The 21,396-nt window shown below is 34.8% G+C and overlaps 1 protein-coding gene across 1 annotated transcript; it reads right to left on the bottom strand.

The window, feature by feature from the left end:
• Window positions 1–960: 960 nt before the first annotated feature.
• On the bottom strand, window positions 961–19,356 carry LOC115213974 (U1 small nuclear ribonucleoprotein 70 kDa). Its single transcript, XM_029782983.2, has 2 exons — window positions 19,157–19,356; window positions 961–1,995 (listed from the first exon to the last, which is right to left on the bottom strand). The coding sequence occupies exons 1-2, from the start codon at window positions 19,218–19,220 to the stop codon at window positions 1,508–1,510; spliced, it is 552 nt and encodes a 183-aa protein (XP_029638843.1). The 5' UTR covers window positions 19,221–19,356; the 3' UTR covers window positions 961–1,507.
• Between the last annotated feature and the right edge of the window lie 2,040 nt (window positions 19,357–21,396).

The raw sequence follows: 21,396 nt of genomic DNA, 5'->3' as shown, positions 1-21,396 counted from the left end.
TCATCTCTCTGAGTTGCCTCTCCCATTCTGAATCATCTTTCTGAGTCGTCTCTCCCATTCCAAGTCGTCTCTCCCATTCTGAGTCATCTCTCCCATTCCAAGTCGTCTCTCCCATTCTGAGTCATCCCTCTGAGTTGTCTCTCCCATTCTGAATCATCTCTCCCATTCTGAGTCGTCTCCCCCTTATTCACCAGTGCACATTCTTCGTTTGCATATTCATTTACTACATATTGTTTTACACCTATTACACAATTTTTTTTCATTTTTTTGCCAGGTCAGAAACTGGTGGTTAACCCTAAGATGTACTCACTATCATAAAATTGGGTTTCAATTCTCAGACTGGGCAGTGAGGTGTACTCTCGAGTGAAACATTTCATTTCATGTTGCATCAGTTCATTCAGCTGTAAATGAGTTCCACCAATTGCCAGGAAGTTAATTCCCAAACAAACCAGTGAAAGTGGTTGCAATCTGAGTAACTTAAATGCCATGCAAACCAGGTCAAACTTTGGTCTTAAGAATCATAGGGCTGATGGCAGACCTAAATTTAAGTCCCTCTGTTGTGGTTGTTGTCATTGTTGTTGTCAATGTTCTTGCTCTTTTTGTTATTAACATTATTATTTTTGGTTAAGTTTGTTGTTGATCCGAATGAGAATCATGTTTGGTTTTAAGATACATTTTACAGATACTATGACATGCATTGTCAGTGATATTCCTGGAGTCCTAGGTGGTAAAGATCTTTCAGCATCAGAACCCCCTTACCTAGTTGACCGAGCTAGTTTTTATCAAATCCCAGCTTGCAACCAAGTAGCAGCAAACCATTGGTCTGCCTTCTTTATCCAAAGCCACTTAAAGGCTTTCTCTGTGAAAAAAAAAAAAAAAAAAAAAAAAAAAAAACCTCCAAGGAACAAAGACAGAAAGAATTAAAAGAAGAACAAAAAAGAACAAAAGCCATTCTGTTACATTTGATGGATTCTTTAATAGTCCTTTGGTGTACAGGTTATATACTAGTACATTGTAAGATTACAGCTACACAATAATTATTAAAATCTTTAATACATAATAATATTCAGAATTATATACCCTAACATAGATGAGCTAAAACACAGTGGTATACATTAAACACGATAACACATTACTGTACACACTAATACTCATGTATTAAACACTGAGTTGATCTGAAAAAGTGACCTGCACAGAGGATCAGAGAAGAGGGGGCAGGAGGAAACGATGTTCTATACAAAACTAACACTCAAATCTATGATTTCCTACAAACAGTCCACTAATGAGGAAACTTTAAAATGGTAGCTTCCCCGGTTACATATGATCCAATAAAGGACCTGTCTCTTATATATACACATACATGTATACATATATATATATGTATGTATATATATGTATGTATATATATGTATGTATATATGTATGTATATATGTATATTATGCACTCCCTACTGTTCACTATGTGTATGTTGTGGTGGGGATGATGGTGGTGGTGGAAATCATTCCCTTACATAACAACCATCAGTAGTGATGTTCCAGCCAACACAATCCTTTGGAACCAAGAGAGTTGGGATCCAATTGAAGCACCACCATTCTCCTTACCATGTTTATTGGCCCGGGTGTTGTCCTCATGGTCAGAGTTATGAGTATATCCATGGTTATGACCATCATCTGGACTATGGCTGATGCCACGCTCATTGGGATTGACAATGGTGTTATAGACAGTGTCACGGTCGTTGTGGTCATCCGTGTCACTGTGATCCATGCGATCATGACGGTCATCACGGCTCCCACGGTCTCGGTCTCGGTCTCGGTCTCGGTCAACTCGATCACCACGATCGCCACGATCATCTCGTGCATTGCCTCTTCGATCTCTGTCATCATGTGGGTTACCCATTTGACTTCTGTCATCTGAACGGTCACGTCCTCCTAGTTCATTGTACCGCGATGGATTCCGATCATAGGATCGTTTGTCAGCTGTGACAAGGGAGATCACTGAAACAGAGAGAGAACTGACATTATGACATGGAAAAGTTTGAGGATGAGAACAGTCAATTATATCTACACTCTCCATCCATATATGACTGGTATTTATTTAATCAATACATGAAACGATGATGATGATGATGATGATGAAAGAAATTTGATTTTGGCAGGAATTGAACTCAGAACAGCTTTAACTTAATACTGCAAGGCATTTAATCAAGTACTCTCCTGATTTTGCTATTTCATCACTCATAAAATATAAGAAATGGTTCAACAAAACAAGGTATGATGTTGCAATATATATATATATATATATATATAATTTAGAAAAAACTAAAGTCCTAGTAAATAGGAAAACAGTCAAATCCCAAGTACCTTCTGGGAGATTACTCTGCTCAGTATGTAAGAAGGATGTTGGTAGAAACTCCATATGTTGTACCCAGTACAAGCTTTGGAAACATAAGAGGTGTAATGGTATCACAAGAAGATTAATGGAGAATGGAAACTAAGTTAGCAGTGGTGGAGAAAGTTCTGAAAGTGTAGTTGCTAGAATATGAACGTGTTGGGTAAAGTTCAGAGAGCTTCTACCTTTGTTGGAAACTAAGGGCCTCTCCCTCAGAGTGAAAGGCAGATTGTATGATGCTTTCATTACTGAGGACTTGTAAAGGATTGAAAGAAATGAAGTTAGCATGCTCCACTGGATGGGTAATGTCAGTGTGAATACATGACAGATTGTAAATGATTTAAGAGGTAAACTTGGTATAATAGGCATCAGATGCTATGTATAAGAGAGAAGACAGAGCTGGTTTAGTCATGTGATGTGTATGAATAAGGACAGCAGTGTAAAGAAGTGTTGAGCTCTAATTATTGAGGGTATGTGTAGAAGAGGTAGACCCAGGAAGATGTAGCACAAAGTGGTATGAAAGGATCTTCAGACACTGGTCCTCACTGAGGGAATGACAAGGGACTGGGAGGTGTGACGATTTGCTGTACTTGATAAGATGCATCACGCTAAATAAAATCACTGTCTTCCACACATACAGGCTGGTCCTTTCAGGTTTTGGTGCCATATAAAAGGCACTCATACTGATGCTGCATAACTGTACCCATGCGGCTGTTGTGTAAATATACCCATACTGGTGACACGTAAATAGCACCAAGCACATTCTGTTAAGTGGCTGGCATTAGGAAGGGCATCCAGCCATAGAGACTATGTCACAAGAGACAATTGGAGCCTGGACAGATCCCAGCTGACCAGCTCCATATCAAACTGTCCAACGCGTGCCAGCAAGGAAAGCAGACGTTAAACGATGATGATGATGATGATGATGATGATGATATATACATATATATATATATATATATATATATATATATATATATATATCAGTGAGTGGACAAATGAAAGAAAAGGGTACTCAGCACATTTAGTAGGAGTTACATGGTTTATTTAAAACAGTTTGATTTGGTTCCATGCTACTTCAAGTTTCACAGGCCCCTAACAGGAGCCCAATTCCTTCAAGCCCCTGAAATGCCTGAAGGAGTTGGGCTCCTATTAGGGGATTGCAAAACTTGAAGTAGCATGGGACCAAATCAAACTGTTTTAAATAATATATGTGTGTGTGTGTGTGTGTGTGTGTGTATGCATATATATATATATGATATTATAGACACAGGCATGACTGAGTGACTAAGAGGTTTGCTTCCAAACCACATGGTTTCAGGTTCATTCCCATTGCATGACAATTTGGGCGAGAGTCCACTACTATAGCCCTGAATCAACCAAAGCCTTATGAGATGTGTACTGGATTTGGTAGGCAGAAACTGAAAGAAGGTCGTCACACACATTTGTGTGCATGCGTGTGCGTGCATGTGCATGTGTGTGTTGTGTGTGTGTATGCATATATATATATATGATATTATAGACACAGGCATGACTGAGTGACTAAGAGGTTTGCTTCCAAACCACATGGTTTCAGGTTCATTCCCATTGCATGACAATTTGGGCGAGAGTCCACTACTATAGCCCTGAATCAACCAAAGCCTTATGAGATGTGTACTGGATTTGGTAGGCAGAAACTGAAAGAAGGTCGTCACACACATTTGTGTGCATGCGTGTGCGTGCATGTGCATGTGTGTGTGTGTGTGCTTGCGTGTGTGTATACATGCATGCAAGTATGAATGTATGTATGTATGCATGTGTTTGTGTCCCCTTGTCTTGACATTATGTAATACTTGTGAGTGTCTCTGTCATACAAGTGATGTCAATTCCAATTATTCCTGAAAACATGTCCTGCCATGAGGAAATATTATGTTGCTTGGGAACAAGTTAGGGTTGGTAACAGGAAAGGCATCCAACCATAGAAAATCTTCCTCAATGAATTTCATTTGACCCATTCAAGCATAGAAAGGTGGACATTAAGACAATGATGATGATGATGATGATGCTGATACATTATGTATGGCATTAAAATACATAATGTTAAAGGTAACACAACAAGAATTATGGTATGGTTAAATATGTTTAAAAACAAACAAGAACAAGCAAGCATATTTGATGATGAATGATCATAAAATATGGTAGGATATAGCCAGACATGATGTGACATCGTAAAATATATATGACATGACTAGAAAGAGAGAATATGGCTGAATAAAAAAATATGTTACGATAAAATGTTATAATATGATATGTCAAGATATAATATATGAAAGTTTACTTATCTCTCGAAAAGCGTGTCATTAAAATGACATGCTTTTCAAGAGATAAGTAAACTTTTTTATTTAAGAAATATTATTGTATTCTATATAACTATTGATTGTTAAATTTGAATTTATAATGTTTTTATTTGTTAATGATAATTTAGATATGTACATTTATTTAATTATTATTAGTATATAATTATTATATCTGAACATAAATTTTAAGATATTAGTTAGTCACTTTGCGATATAGATCGTAAAATGTTTTTGATAATAGTGATGATAATAGTGATGATAATAATAATAAGTATTTTATAAAGATAGGTTATACATTTTTAATTTGAATTTTTCAATTCTTAAATTGTATTTCATAAATATTTTCTATAGATATCTATAATATTTATGTAAGTAATAATGGACTAATTTATTTTTGGTTATATGTTTATACATTTATTGACAGAAAAAATTTTAGATTTTTAATTACTATATTTGTTGATTATAATTTAGATACTTATTTTTATGTATTTATTATTCTATAATTATTATATGCATGCTAAAATCTAAAAATATTAATAGTGATTATTTTGTTAAATAATTTGGTAATTAAATATTGGAGTATAACTGAGTTAAAGATATCCGATAGTTTATTAATGTTTTTTAAGCTAAATTATATCCTCACAGATAAATACATATTTCTATCTATTTATTCTTTCTTTCTTTCTTTCTTTCTTTCTTTCTTTTTTTTTTTTACCTTAAATATTAAATATTTAACATAATAAATGTGTTGTAGGAAATAATCCTAATGTTTTAAGTTTCAATTTTAGTTAATGGAGTTTTTTCTATAAGAAAAAATATTTTATTTATTTTTAAAATAAATATTGTTTAACTCTATTTGCTTATTTATTTAACTATTATTATTAATAGATTGACTATAATTTTAAATTGAATCTATTTCAATCAAATTTAAATTTAATTGTAATTCGAATTTAATTGTAGCCATGAAACATATGTAGTTTTTTACTTATTATATATTGATTATTCATTTTTATACTTTTTGAGATCTAGTTATATGTTTTATAAAAATATTTTTTATTTGTTATTTATGTTTTAGTTTATGTCTATCACTGTTTGAGTTGCATAATAGTGGCTTTATCTCTAATTTATATTTTATATATTTATATTGTGAAATTTGATTTAATACTAAATTGAATTTTGCCCTGTCAGTTTGGAGTTATACTCCCTAATATTATTATTATATATAAATGTGTGTATATATATATATATATATATATATATATATATATATATGCGGATCAAAACAGTCATCAGCCATTTTGAATTTGAATGACAGAAGTTGATTGTTATTACCATAAGGTGGGCTGTGATTGGTCACAGAAGGTCACATGATGTTGTGGTCTGATGTTGGTATATGCATAACAGTTAATTGGAAAATACCATATAGTGAACAGGAAATAGACTACGTGGTGTTCAGAAAATCAGCCAGGTTGTTGGGGGTGGAAGTAGGAATGGGCGGCATGTGCAAGTATATAATTCTATATGTGGGTGTGTAGATGCGCTTATATGTGTATATTGATGTGAGTGTGCACATCTGTATATGAGCATGCATGCACATGTCTGCACACACACACACACACAATTAAATGAATACACATGCATACACATGCACAAACATACACATGCATATACACACATGCACTCATACATGCATACACACACACATGCATATTCGTTCATATGTACATATTTATATTCACATGCATGTACCCATGTATCAACATCAAACCACAACACTGCATGACCTTTCTTGATCAATCACAGCCCACCTTACAGTAATAACAATCAACTTCTGTCATTCAAATTCAAAATGGCTGACGATTCAAATTCGTTCATACTCAAGAGTACCAATGAATTTGAATCAGACTGTTTTGATCCATACATGAAACTCCCAATAAATTGTTGAGTGCCCTTCTTTCATTTGTCCACTCACTCGTATATATGTATATATATTTTAAGAAGTTAAAAGTTACGACTGGTCCTGGAGTGACTTATAAAGTGTTTAGTAGTAAAGGCAACTCAGAATCAAAGATTCCTAGAGTGTGTTTCTTTTTCAGATAGAAGATATACGAACAACTGATGATATATATGTGATATATATATATATATATATATATATATATATATATGTAAAATGTAGATAGACATGTGTAATATAAAACCAATAAGGAAGATTCAATTGCCATGTAAAATGTAGATAGCCATATGTAATATAAAACCAACAAGGAAGATTCAATTGTCACTAAATGTGACTGAAGATGCTATAAGAGTTAAAACCCTTAGAACTGCAAGGAAGCACATTTTTATACAGTGATAGGGGAGATTACCATCCCATAAGCAAGGCTAGATCACTGGACTAGATGAGTTTTATTTGTAAAATTGCAGACTCATCAACAGTGACTACTCCATCGCTGAATGGTTTGGCTAAATCCAGATTGTCAGTATATATATATTTACCATATAAATTCATGGCTGAGTTAGAAAATGCTGATGTGAAAATTACAAAAGAACATAGGCAGCTACATGCAATATAAAACCAAAAGGGAAAATTCAATCTTCCCTAAATCTGAGCTAATATATCATCTTGTCCATATTCCATGCTGGCATGTGTTGGATGGTTTATCAAGACTTGATAGGTTTGTGAACTGCAAAATACTCCAATGTGTGCTTTGGCACAGTTTTTATGACTGGGCTCTCTTCCTAATGTCAATCACTTTTCAGCATGTATTAGGTGCTTTTTTAGTAGTACAACACTAGTGAAATCACCATGCAGTTGGCAAGAGTAAGATACCTTTCAATTGAGAAGTGGTGTGGTAAAGAGGGAGGCAGCTTTATGCTAGGAGAGGAGAAGTTAAAATGTAAGAGAAAGGATCAGAACAGGTTTTTTTGCTGTAGAGGAGCTACATAGCCACTCACAATATAGAAGGGAGGGTGGAAGTGTCAGATGTGGAACAGGAGAGAGATAAAAGTAGTAGTGATGTGGTGTCAAGGTCAATCCTCAAAGTATAAGGTGAATAGATGTGAGTGGGGACAGGAGAACAGGGTTGGGTGCAAGTTGCAAGAGAGTATTAGAGAGTGAGAGGTGATTAAAAATGTGGAATGGATGAGAGAGTGAATATAATAAATGAAAAATAATGTTGAGGGATGATGATTAATGAAGGCAGGGAAGAGTAGGTGACAACTGCAAAGATTGGGTAGGGTTAAGGGGTGGGTGTAATGAATGATGGAAAAGGGGTGGGGGGTTACCAATGATACATATGGGTTGGAGAGTAGGAGATGAATGAAAGTGCAGAAAAGTTGGGGTGAAGTGCAACAGAAAAGTAATCTTGGTACAGTAGACAATATGGAGGTACAAACAATTGGATTTATTTCAGGAATTTGTGTCCATAGAGTTTATAAAAATATGAGAAAAAGAAAATGGAATTCATTTATTCACTACAATCATTTCCACCTATTATGCACTACAATCATTTCCACCTATCATGCACTGGAACCTTGCAGGTGAGAAGTTGTACAAACAGTTGTGGTGCATCATAGGTGCAGATGTGTTTGCCATTTTTGTTATTTCTATAATAATATATTTTGATAGTTGTAGTGTACCACACATCTACACAAAGAACTTGTGTAGATGCAGTATACTACAACTACCAAAATGTATTGTTATAGAAATAAGCAAAACACTGAAAAATAAGAGGTACTTTTTAACAAGTCACCTGAGGAGACAATCTGCACCTGTAATATACCATAGTTGTTTGTACAACATTTCACTTGTGAAGTTCTGGTGCATGATAGGTAGAAAAACATCGTAGTCAAATAAAAAGACAGCACTAGTTATGGCATGGGATGCACATAGAGGATAACTGCATAAATAAATGCTGTGAAATTCAAGTTAATGAACCCATGGAAAAGAGAAAGATTTTGGATGAAGTGATGAAAAAATAAGTACTAGTTGAGCACTGGGGGGTTGAAGCAATTGACTTAATCCCACCCCAGAAATTGCTGGCCTTGTATCAGAATTTGAAACCAATATGTGCTGTTGCAATAGACTCAACCACTGTGATGAAACATGCTTTGACATGGGGCTATGTATGAGAGGCTGAGATAACTTTTATTCCACCAACTGAACAGCATGTTTTGCTGCCCTCCTCATCTTACAACATTTGAATCCTTTGAACACCCCTAATACTCTATTGCTTAAAGCCCACCACCCATCAACCCACTTTTATTTCTCCACTAGACCTATGTATAAGAGACTACAATGGACCATCTTATCCTTCTGACTTGCTCACCCTTCTCAAGGCCTACTTATCAGGAACTCCTGATGTATAAGAGATTGCGTTGTTCCATCCTCATGCTGCTAAAACGTCTCTATTGTGTATCTCTCTTACTCTGTTTGCCCTTGTCTATTACCAACTATCACATTCTCCCCTAGTTAGGGTCACTTCTATTGATGCCCATAACCTATGTTTTATCTTATCACCCCCACCTCCTCACCTTTAGTTCATCCCTGCTGTTGTCAATCACTCCTTACTCAATTCAATTGTAAGTAACCCTGCTGCTTACATCATACTTCTGCTTTTTCTCTTCCACCTAGTCATCCTGATCCTTCTGATATCATTGCTCTCTCTCTCTCTCTCTCTCTCTCTCTCTCTCTCTTCTAATTTCTTCCTTGGCCACCTGAGTAAATATAAATTCCCAAGGTTGAGTACTCTTGATACTTGTGCAAGGTTGGCAATTGTACATTTGTTGCCCTCAACTATACTTGACCTCACTGCTGAGATGGCACCCCACTATTTCTCTTCCCTGGTCTACATATATTTGTTCTCTGATCACTTTCTATATTGTACCTATGCACAAGGCACCATCCTTTCCTGTACAGGTACCACATTAGAAGGCTGGTAAATTGTGCTCCCTCAAAGTGACTGTTGGGTGAGGCAATCTCTCTTGTACTGGTATCACAAAACACAACCTGTACACACTGTAAAATGGTTAGCAAATAAGCAGAAAATGCATCAGTTTCTGAGGTCCTTTTATTCAGCCTCTCTAGTGCTAGTGTTACAAATGAATGCACTCTACTCATTCTGCAAAGGGATTGGGGAAAGGAAGAGCATCTCCATACAAACCAAACTAAATGAGATGTGTGAGTACGAGACCATGGAAGCAGCAGTTCCCGATAAGAAATTATTTAGCCCATGAAAATCAACCCAACCCATGCCAGCATGGGAAGCAGATGTAGAAATATGATGGTGAAGATCATACACACACACACGTATGTATGTATGTATGTATGTATGTATGTATGTATGTATGTATGTATGGATGGATGTATATATATATATATGTATGTATGTGTGTCTGTATATATATATATATATATATATATATATATATATATATATATATCATTTCATTATTTATCATTGTTTTAACAACATTCACTCTTCCACGCTTGCATGGATCAGACAAAGTTAACTGAGGCACGTGTTGCCAAGATAAGAGAACACCAAGCATGCACACATACATACATACATACATACATACATACATACATACATACATACATACGTACATACATACATGGGCACATATATATAATATATATATATATGTATGTATGTGTGTATATATATATATATATATATATATGTGTGTGTGTGTGTGTGTGTGTGTTGTGTGTGTGTGTGTATGTACAGAAAGTAAGAGGGAGAGAGGGAGAGATCAGATAAAAGAAATGAAAATCATACTTTTACATAACTTTATCCATTGTTATGGCTGGAGGAACTGTTCCCTCGCTATACAATGGTCTGCATTCAGAATTAATCAGTCATTAGCTCAACTGAGAAATTAATGGTACACTTAGACCCTAATCAATCTCCTCTGACCTTAAAGTGATTATGGCAGATTTTCAAAGTTTCCAGCAAACATATTTGTGAAAGTGGGATGTATTGTGTTATAGATAGGGACTGTGGATAACTGATATATCAAATTACCTGCTTTGATTGATTATATACTTTTCAAATTCACGGTCTTAAGAAGTCAAGGTGTCATTGAGTTTAAGAGTATGCTAGTCAGTGAGAACAGAGTATGAAAAAATTATTATTATTATTATTATTTTAATTATTGAAGATGGCAAGCTGGCAGAATTGTTAGCAGGCTGGATGAAATGCCTAGTGGTATTTCGCCCATCGCTATGTTCTGAGTTCAAATTCCGCCAAGGTTGGCTTTGCCTTTCATCCTTGCGGGGTTGATAAAATAAGTACCAGTTGAACATTGGGGGCAATGTAATCGACTCATCCCCTCCACCAAAATTGCTGCTCTTGTGGCAAAATTTGAAACTATTATTATCATTATTATTATTATTATTATTATTATTATTATTATTATTATTATCATTATTATTATTATTATTATCATTATTAAGGTGGTGAGCAGGCAGAATCATTAGCATGCCAGGCAAAATGCTTAACAGCGGCGAGCTGGCAGAAACATTAGCACACTGGGCGAAATGAGTAGCCATATTTCGTCTGCCGTTACATTCTGAGTTCAAATTCCACCGAGGTCGACTTTGCCTTTCATCCTTTCAGGGTCGATAAATTAAGTACCAGTTATGCACTGGGGTCGATGTAATCAACTTAATCCGTGTGTCTGTCCTTGTTTGTTCCCTCTGTGTTTAGCCCCTTGTGGGTAGTAAAGAAATAAGTATTTTGTCTACTGCTACATTCTGAGTTCAGATTCCACCGAGGTTGACTTTGCCTTTTCTCCTTTCGGAGTCGACAAACTAAGTACCAGTAAAACACTTGGGTCAATGTTATTGACTAGTCCCCTTCCCACAAATTTCAGGCCTTGTATCTTTAGTAGAAAAGATCATAATAATAATAATAATAATAATAATAATGATAATAATGATAATTATTATTATTATTTATTGCCTTAATCTTTGGAAGTGTGGTATTTTAAATTAACAAGAAGAGAGAATGTAGGAAGGTTAACTGGGCATATAATAAATGTATGTAAAATTTTGTAAGTTAAATATCCACCTCTGTAATCTTTTCAAGAAATATTAGCTAATAGATTCAGTTAAATTTTATTTAACTGAATAAAATTTTGGTGCACTAGATGAGGATAGATTAATGATTATAAATTAGTTAGGAAAGGAGCACTTGTTACATAGATAATTTAAGAAGAAGGTGGAAGTAGCTGTATAGTGAGGAAACAGTTCTTCTAGCTAGGTGAAATGTTTGTAACATTAACTAAAGTTACAGTATATAACAACATAATCATCATTCATTGTCTGGTTGCTATTATATCTATGATTACTGCACAAACCAAGTGATTGGTGAATAATCTTGGATTTACAGTTTGTATGGATCACCTGGTGTATTTAACCTATATGCATTTCTATATTTATAACAGTTAACCAGGTTTCTTTGCATGGAGTGATGACTGAGGTATTCACATTGATTTCTTCAATCCTTATTTTATATTGCTAAATATATTGCTGGGGTATATCTCTCTTTCTTTCTCTCTTTTACTTGTTTCAGTCATGTGACTGTGGCCATGCTGGAGCACCGCCTTTAGTCGATCAAATCGACCCCAGGTCTTATTCTTTGTAAGCCTAGTACTTATTTTATTGGTCTCTTTTTGTCAAACCACTAAGTTACGTGGATGTAAACTCACCAGCATCGGTTGTCAAGCGATGTTGGGGGGACAAACACAGACACACAAACACGCACATACACACATATATATATATATACATATATACGACGGGCTTCTTTCAGTTTCCATCTACCAAATCCACTCACAAGGCTTTGGTCGGCCCGAGGCTATGGTAGAAGACACTTGCCCAAGGTGCCACGCAGTGGGACTGAAACCGGAACCATGTGGTTCGTAAGCAAGCTACTTACCACACTGCCACTCCTGCGCCTTTTTGCCTGCAATAAGATTATTTCCTTTCCAGCATGCTATCACTGTGATCTACTTCCACCCAGCTATATGTGTATCATGCATCCATACTCAGCTCATAAACAAATATGTAACTTGACACCATCAAATCTGTTACCTTGCAAAGTGGTGACAGTTGCTCCAGTCCCTACAGAACACTGACTTACTGGCACCAACATCCTTCTGCTCTACTATGTGGATCCCTTAATGAAAGTATTACTGTCACTGCCTAAATAAAATTTCAATGTAACTTGAGTTAGCAAATGAAGTCCCCAAAGCTATTTGTAAATTTCTTTTAAATTCCCCTTACACTCTTTTAACTCACTCACGCTGCTTTTTATCTTTTAATGATACAACACCCTTTTACAGAAAACAACAGTCTTCACTCCCTTTTAGTGAAGGTACATGGCCTATGGATTAGGCTTGTGGGTCATAAATTTGATTCTCATATCAAGTGGTATGTTGTGTCCTTCATGATACTCCAGTACCCTCAACTGAAAATAGGTACCAATAGCTTATAAGGGTTAAACCTGCACTGAAATGATGTTCCATTAAAGAAAAGGAGTCTTGAATTGTCAGCTTAAATGCCTTGAAAATCAGGATAAGCTCAGGCCTTAAAACGGCTGTAAGCTCAACAAAGATTTCAGTGTTCCTCTTTAACTTTCTACATGCAAATGTCAGCCGTATAAAACCTAGACCAGTTGTTCTGAGGGTCAGCTGTTTTATGGTTCACTTCATTGTGTACCATGTTGAAGGGGTGCATATCAGTCGCAGGCTTCATTGGTTATCGACTGCTGGAACATTTTAGAGCCATAAATAGCAGCTTTTATTGCAGTGGTTGAAGTATTACACATTCATTCATCCTAGGATGACCAGATGGTCCTTGTTAAAACAAACTAGTGGATTGCTAATGATGCACCACAAGTGGTATCCATGTGCAGCAAAAATTTTTTAAAGTATAATTTAAGGCATTAGACAGTCTGAATTATTGCTTGAGTGTCATGAAAAATGTTATTCAAAATAATTTTTGTTAAACATGAATAATAAAGTTATAGATGCAGGTATGGATGCATGGTTAAGACGTTTGCTTCACAACCACAAAGTTGTGGGTTCAACCCCACTGCATGACAGCTTGAGCGAGTGTCTTTTGCTATAACCCTAGGCTGACCAAGGCCTTGTAAGTGGATTTAGGAAATAGAAACTGAAAAAGCTTATATATATATAATATATATATATATATATATATATATATATAGTGAGAGAGAGAGAGGAGAGAGAGAGAGAGCGGTTATGAGTGGTAATGGAGTCAGTAAGACCCAAAGGTGTCAGGTAATGCTGAGTAAGTGCTATGGATAGACCATAGTTAAGCTCCAGGTTTGGTGATTACACGAATAACGTAGGTCATATATCAGCATGCGTATATATAAAAAATTTTTTCAGAATGAGATAAAAAAAAACAAAGCCGGGAAGATTTTAGAACATTTATAAATATGTGTGTGTGTGTACACATATATATACATATATAAAAAACATACACACACTCATATACTATACAAATATATGTGTGCGTGTATGTGTGTTTGTGTGTGTGAGTATATGTTTGTATCTCTTTGTCTTGACATAACATGATAGTTGTAATTAAGTGTCACTATCATACGAGCAGTGTCATTAATTACCAATATTCTATGGAAACATGTCTGGTTATGGGGAAATATCACTTTACTTGGAAGCAGGTAAGAGCTTGAGACAGGAAGGGAACCCAGCCATATAGAATATGCTTTAATAAACTCTGTCCAACCCATGCAAGCATGGAAAAGGGAGTGTTAAAATGATGATGATGATGATGATGACTATCGAGTACCTTGTGGTTACATTCATTACCACTGTCTACTCTAAGTATCAGATATCTCAATAATTACTTCTAACTTTAGACATGTTCATTTTAATATTTCGTCAGAAGCGAAGGTAGCAAGCTAGCACAGAATCATTAGCATGCAGGACAAAATGCTCAGGGGCATTTTGTCTGTCTTCATGCTCTGAGTTCAAATTCTGCCAGGACTGACTTTGCCTTTCATCCTTTCAGGATCAATAAAAGGGATACCAGTTGACCACCTACCCCAAACTTGCTGGCCTTGTGCCAACATTTGAAATCAATAATATTTCATCTGCAGTCTGCTCTTGATTTACCACTACATGCTACCTGCATCTACACCCTGTTTCAGGTAATAGAACATTTTTGTGTTAAGGGATATTTACCTCCAAACATGGGGATTGAGTACACTCTACTTTTTGAATCCCTTCCCATTTTGCAACCCCAATGATTTTAGAGTATCTACAGGAGTTGTTGATTTATTGTCAGTATTAGTGTATATCACCTCTACATATTTTCATTAGGCTCACAATATTGGTGAGGCATATTCAGTGGAACAAAGCTTTAATAGCACTGATTTCATTGTTTGTTGATGTAGTGAAATGACATTTTTTCATGTGATGTTAAACATGACATCCAGAACTAAACTATTTGCTATATCCCTACATATTGTTTAATAAGAATAATGATACAAAGTACAATGTTATAACTTTATTAGAGAGTAGAATAAGTGGTTGAATCAATTCCAATAGACAATGTTTTCAATATATTTCAAGATTGGACTAGCATCAAACAAGATGAAATGTTAATACAATAAAGTTTAGTGTATTAATAGTCATCTGTGAAGAGTACAAAATCCTATTAATCCAAGAGTGGTTTAAGGTGAAAACTAATCAGGCTATGTCTTAGAGTCTCATAGTCTTCTTTATAATTTCTTTTCCTTGTTTTAGTCATTAGACTGTGGCCATGCTGGGGTACTACCTTGAAGAATTTTTTAGTCAAATGAATTGACCCCAATACTTATTTTTTTAAAAACTGGTACTTATTCTATTGGTCTCTTTAGTCAAACCACTAAGTTACAGAGACATAGACACACTAACACTGGTTGTCAAGTGGTGGTGAGAATAAGCACAGACACAAACACACACCACACACACACACACACACACACACACACACACACACACACACACACGATGGGTTTCTTTCAATTTCCTTCTACCAAATCTACTCACAAGGCTTTGGTCAGCCCAAGGCTATAGTAGAAGACACTTTCCCAGGTGTCACACAGTGGGGTTGAACCTGGAACCATGTGGTTGGGGAGCAAGCTTCTTACTACACAGCCATGCTTCAAAAGCTTAGAGGTGCTTTTAACAATTAGTTTTATTATACTACTACTAACAATATTAATGAGCCTACAGTATACTATGTTCAGGTGTACTACTGCTAAACAGAAAAGGGTAAAAGAAGGGGGACAAAATTAGCACTAAGTTAAGTGATGAAAGACAGCAATGATAGCCAAAAGTACATGCACAATACACAAAAGGATCTTAAAGAAGAAAGGATGTGTGTCATGAGTGGTGTTGGCAAATTACAGGAAACATAAAATTAATAAAGGATGTAGTACCCTGATAGCTAACAATTGATGCAGGTAGTCTATTCCATACTTTGACAATTCTGAGTGTGAAAAAAATGATTCTAAGTGTCATAGGTGTTGCACTGTCTCTTTTATTTTATAAACATGTCCATGAATGGTAGTAGGTATTGAATTCATGAAAGTGGCTGAAGTTGTCCTTGGAAAGTTGGTGGGATAATCTTGTGGGCTTCTACTATGTCAGATGCGAGACAACAAGGCTTTAGTGTGTCAATACCCAGAGAAGCAATATATTCAAGATATGGTAAGTGACTGATAGAGAGTATTCATCATCTCTGAACAGCTTCCAATAGATCAATATTCTGGAGAGGATGGGGGTTCCAGACTGGAGGTGCAAACTCTTAGTGTGTATGTACCATAGCTATATAAAGCTTATATTAACCAGAGAATGATTGATAAAGGTCTTACTGAATGCTGTTTAGACACCTTTGACCTTTTTTTGATGATCTTATAACCTGTAGTTAACTTAATTAATCTAATTGATATCAATTAACATTAACAAATTAAACTAAATTAGTTTAAAACAATCATTATTTCAAAGAAATTTCCCCTTGCTTGTTGTTATACAGCCTTAGCTCAGCACCTCATTTTCTAAATTGGTTCAGCACTATTATCTTAATGTTGTTTATTTGGTACATAGTATTAAGGTAACCATGGAAAGGTGAAGTGGGATGTCTCGTGTACTGACAGGGAATCAGAAATTTAGAGACATCTGATAGATACGGGTGTAGTGATAAAATATCAAGCCCATGAAGGGAATATAGAAATTGAGAATATAAGGTCATATTTGTATATTGCAAATAAAAGTGTAGAAGATAGTGCAAAAAACAAGAGGAAAATATAATGATCACAGACATGGTTATTTGGTGAAAGAATTTTCTAGCTGAACAAAATAGCAGACACTATGAAGTATTTTATAATGTTTGTATGAAGTTATTTGTAAGATGAAATTTGTAAGATATCAGATGGTTTAAAATAAGGACAGATAAACATAGAATATTTGAGTTTGATTCATTGACAAAACAATGTTAGTTTATAAGAAAGACCCAGTGAAAGTTAGTAAAGGTGTCTAGATAATAAAGGTATTGATTACAGAAAACAGAAGATATTTTGGAATATCTAGAATGTATGTAGGAAATATTGTTCAAATGATATAGACATAGAATAGGAATTGAAAATATATACACTCTGCGAAGAGTGATGGGGATTATTTTCCTGTAATTGAGAGAGGGAAAGAAAATATCTAGGAAACAATGGAAATCACAGATGATATAGGAAACCTTACAGATGATCTATTAGCTCTTATAGCTGATATATTAGGTTTTAAAAGAAAAACAAAATCATGCTGGTGTTCACAAATAACATGGACACAGTTAATCTGTCTATCTATCTTATGTGTGTGCATGCAAGCATGTATGTGTGTGTGTGTATATGTATGTATATATATATATATATATATATATATATATAATATATATATATATATATATTATATATATATATATATATATTGCTTTGTTAGATCATTTTCCCATCATCATGGAGGCCTTCAAGTGTCCTTTTTCAATCTTTTAGGTACCACTTGGTAACTGCATGGCTCAACCAGTTGTCTGTGAACCTTGCTATGTGTCCAGCCCAGCAGAACTTGTGCTTTCAATATTCTGCAATCTCATCATTCACTCCATTCTGTTCTTGAATTATCTTATTTTGAATATGTTCTCGTAATAATATTCCTAGCATGGATCTTTCTATGGCCCTTTTTGCTGTAGCCATTCAATGTTCTATCCCCTTTATAGAAGCTCGTGTCTCACTTGCATATAAGAGTGAAGGTTGGATGGTGCTATTGCAGTGTCTGGCATGTATGGTATTGTCTAGCTTTTTGAGCACATCTTTTATTGAGTTAAATGCCTCTCTCATCCTGCCCTTATTCTCAAGATGGAAAAGAATGATGCAATCAAGATGGAATTGGAATTAAATTGTAACCAGTGGTGTATACCAGAAATTGATGTTTTGATCAGTACTGTAACTCTGTGATATGGCGATATATATACAAATATACATACACACACCACACACCACACAGACACACACACACACACACACACATATATATATATATATATAAGAATGTGACAGTAGGGGGTACACCACCGCTGTACAACGCCCCACCACCGTACATGTCTCTACGAGAGATTTAGAAATTCAATATTTCTTATATATATATATATATATATATATATATATATGCACATGTGTGTATGTATATATAAGAACATAAATATATTCATACATATATATATAGATATGTGTATTTGTATGTTTCTGTATGCATGTCTGACTGTGGGTATGTATGTGTATGCATTTATATGATATGAGTATATATATATATATATATATAGATATATATATATATAGATATATATATATATATATATATATCTATATATATACATACACACACACACACACATATATATATATATATATTTATTGAAATGGATAAATGAATTATCTTGTTAAGGATTATTCAAAATTTAACCGATCCCGGGTAGCAAAAATCACAACAGAAAAGACACGGTTGAAGTTACGGCCTTGGGGTGTCTCAACCGTGCCTTAGCGCGGATAATTGAAGTTCAATAAATATATATATATTTCACTAAATATATATATATATATCTATATATATATATATATATATATATTATATATATATATATATATATATTATATATATATACATATATATACACCCACACACCTTCAAGATCTATTAAATTTTAAACATATCTAACCTATGTTAGTATGAAAAATAAAATGGACATTAAGATGACAGCAATTACGATAATGTTGATGCTGATGAGAACAATGATGATGATGATTGTATTAGCTGAAGACGAAAAGAAAAACAAAAAAAGTCTACTCACTGTTGGAAGTTAGTACAACCAACAAGAAGAAAAGGGATAACTGTTGGCACCTATAAACCATCATCTTGAGTGCTGGTTGATAAAACTATCTCAGGGAATGTGTTCCTCACAACAACTTTTGACTATACTGAACTGAAAGTTAAGAAATCTTCTGAAGATAGTTGACCATTCTTCACATGACTGAATTGGCTATGAATGGAGGCCTGTGTGTGATAACGAAGCTTCTAACACTCCTCTTCATCACCATCCTACGCACATGCACACACACACACACAAATATGTATATGTGTGTATATACATATATGAATATATATATATATATAATATATATATATATATATATATATATATATGATTATATATATCTATATGTGCATGTGTACATGTATAACACACACATACAGTCCCACCCACTTAGGATTTCGCTTCAAGAATCTTGAAAGACAAATACAAGCATGTACATACATACATACATACATATATATATATACACACACATACACACATTAAAGTATATTTCTATCGTTACCCTATCTAACTACACACCCACAGATAACACTAATTGATGTATATATTATGAATGCGTGCACGCGCGCGCGCGCGCATGTGTTTGTGTGTGTTTGTCTTTTGATGTATGTATATATGTTCTGTGCTATATACAAGTTTGTAGTTATATGTCTGTATCCACGTTTACATATGAGTACATATATATGTATTCATATCTGTTTGTATGCATATCTATGCATGTGTGTGTGTATGTATGTATATATATATATATAGAGAGAGAGAGACATATATATATAGACATACATATATATATACACGTATATATTATGTGTGTATATATATGACTTACTGTACACAAAGAAATGCTTTAATTTGCATAAATATTTGCATGTGTATGACTGTGAGTGTGTGTGTGGGTGTGTAATACATACACACACGTGCACACACAAATACGCACACACGCACACACACACACACACACAAATGCATAAAGTTATAAATGATGAGAGAAATAGTAAAATGAAATTTATTTAACCACAGGAAAATTCATGTATTACAACAAATGGTTTTCTTTTGTATTGTACTATATATTCTATATGTTTTGCAGAATGACATACAAAGGAGTATTTTCATGAGTACTACTGGAATATTTACATCCATATATTGTAACTTAAATTTAGATATACCTTTTTAGTGATACTGATTATAAAAATATTGTCTAGACATTACTATTTGACAAGCCTCTCTGTTTGGTGTTTCAGAACATGACCTTTAAGCCAAGTATTGAGAAGAAGACCCATCAATCCAAGTAAAATCACAGTTGTGGCAGGTACTGGTGTCATGTAAATGGCACTCGTGGCATGTAAAAGCACCCATTACACTATTGGAGTGGTTGGCATTAGGAAGGGCATCCAGCTATAGAAATCATGCCAAATCAGACTGGAGTGTGGTGCAGCCTTCCAGCTTGCCAGCCTTGGTCAAGCTGTCTAACCCATGCCATTGTAGACTTTGGACCTTAAATGATGATGATGATGATAATGATGATATTGGGTCATCCCATAGATAACACATTTTTTTTATACTTTGTTTATCTTTCAAAATTAATATTAACAAAGTTCTTTTTTAATCTAAAATATACTCTCTTTCATTTTCTACAATACTCTTCTGTCTATCTAGCAGACTTGTAAGGCCCCTCTTCTAAAATTCACTTGTCCATGATGAAAAATACTCTTCCAATACTGTTCTGACCTTGTCTACAGAATTCATATTTTTTTCCATCCAAATAATTTTGTAGACTACAAAATAAATGCTAATCAGATGGGGCAATGTCCAGTGAATATGGTGGATGGAGCATCGTTTTGCATTGAAACTGCTCCAGACTTTCAAACGTCATCCTCTCTGAATGTGACCAAGCATTATCCTGATGGAAGAACACCTTTCATTTTGAAACCAAAGATTGTCATTTTCTTCTAGTGCGGACTTAAGCCACTCAAGCTGCTCACAGTAGATCTCCTTTGTTATCATATGGTTTGGGTTTAAAAGCTCAAAGCGGATTAAACCTTTCATATCCCACCAAACAGATAGCAACACCTTACATGGGTGAAGACCTTCTTTAGCCCGGGGTGCCGGTGTTTTTCCTTTCCCTACCTACTGTTTTCAGTGCTTGACATTTTTATAGAGAACCTATTTCTCATCACTAGTCACTATTCAGTTCAAAAAGGGTTCATTCATGA

This window comes from Octopus sinensis, linkage group LG7 (genome assembly GCF_006345805.1).
Source record: "Octopus sinensis linkage group LG7, ASM634580v1, whole genome shotgun sequence".
Lineage (NCBI taxonomy): Eukaryota > Metazoa > Mollusca > Cephalopoda > Octopoda > Octopodidae > Octopus > Octopus sinensis.
This window is presented reverse-complemented; position numbering and strand designations above follow the sequence as displayed.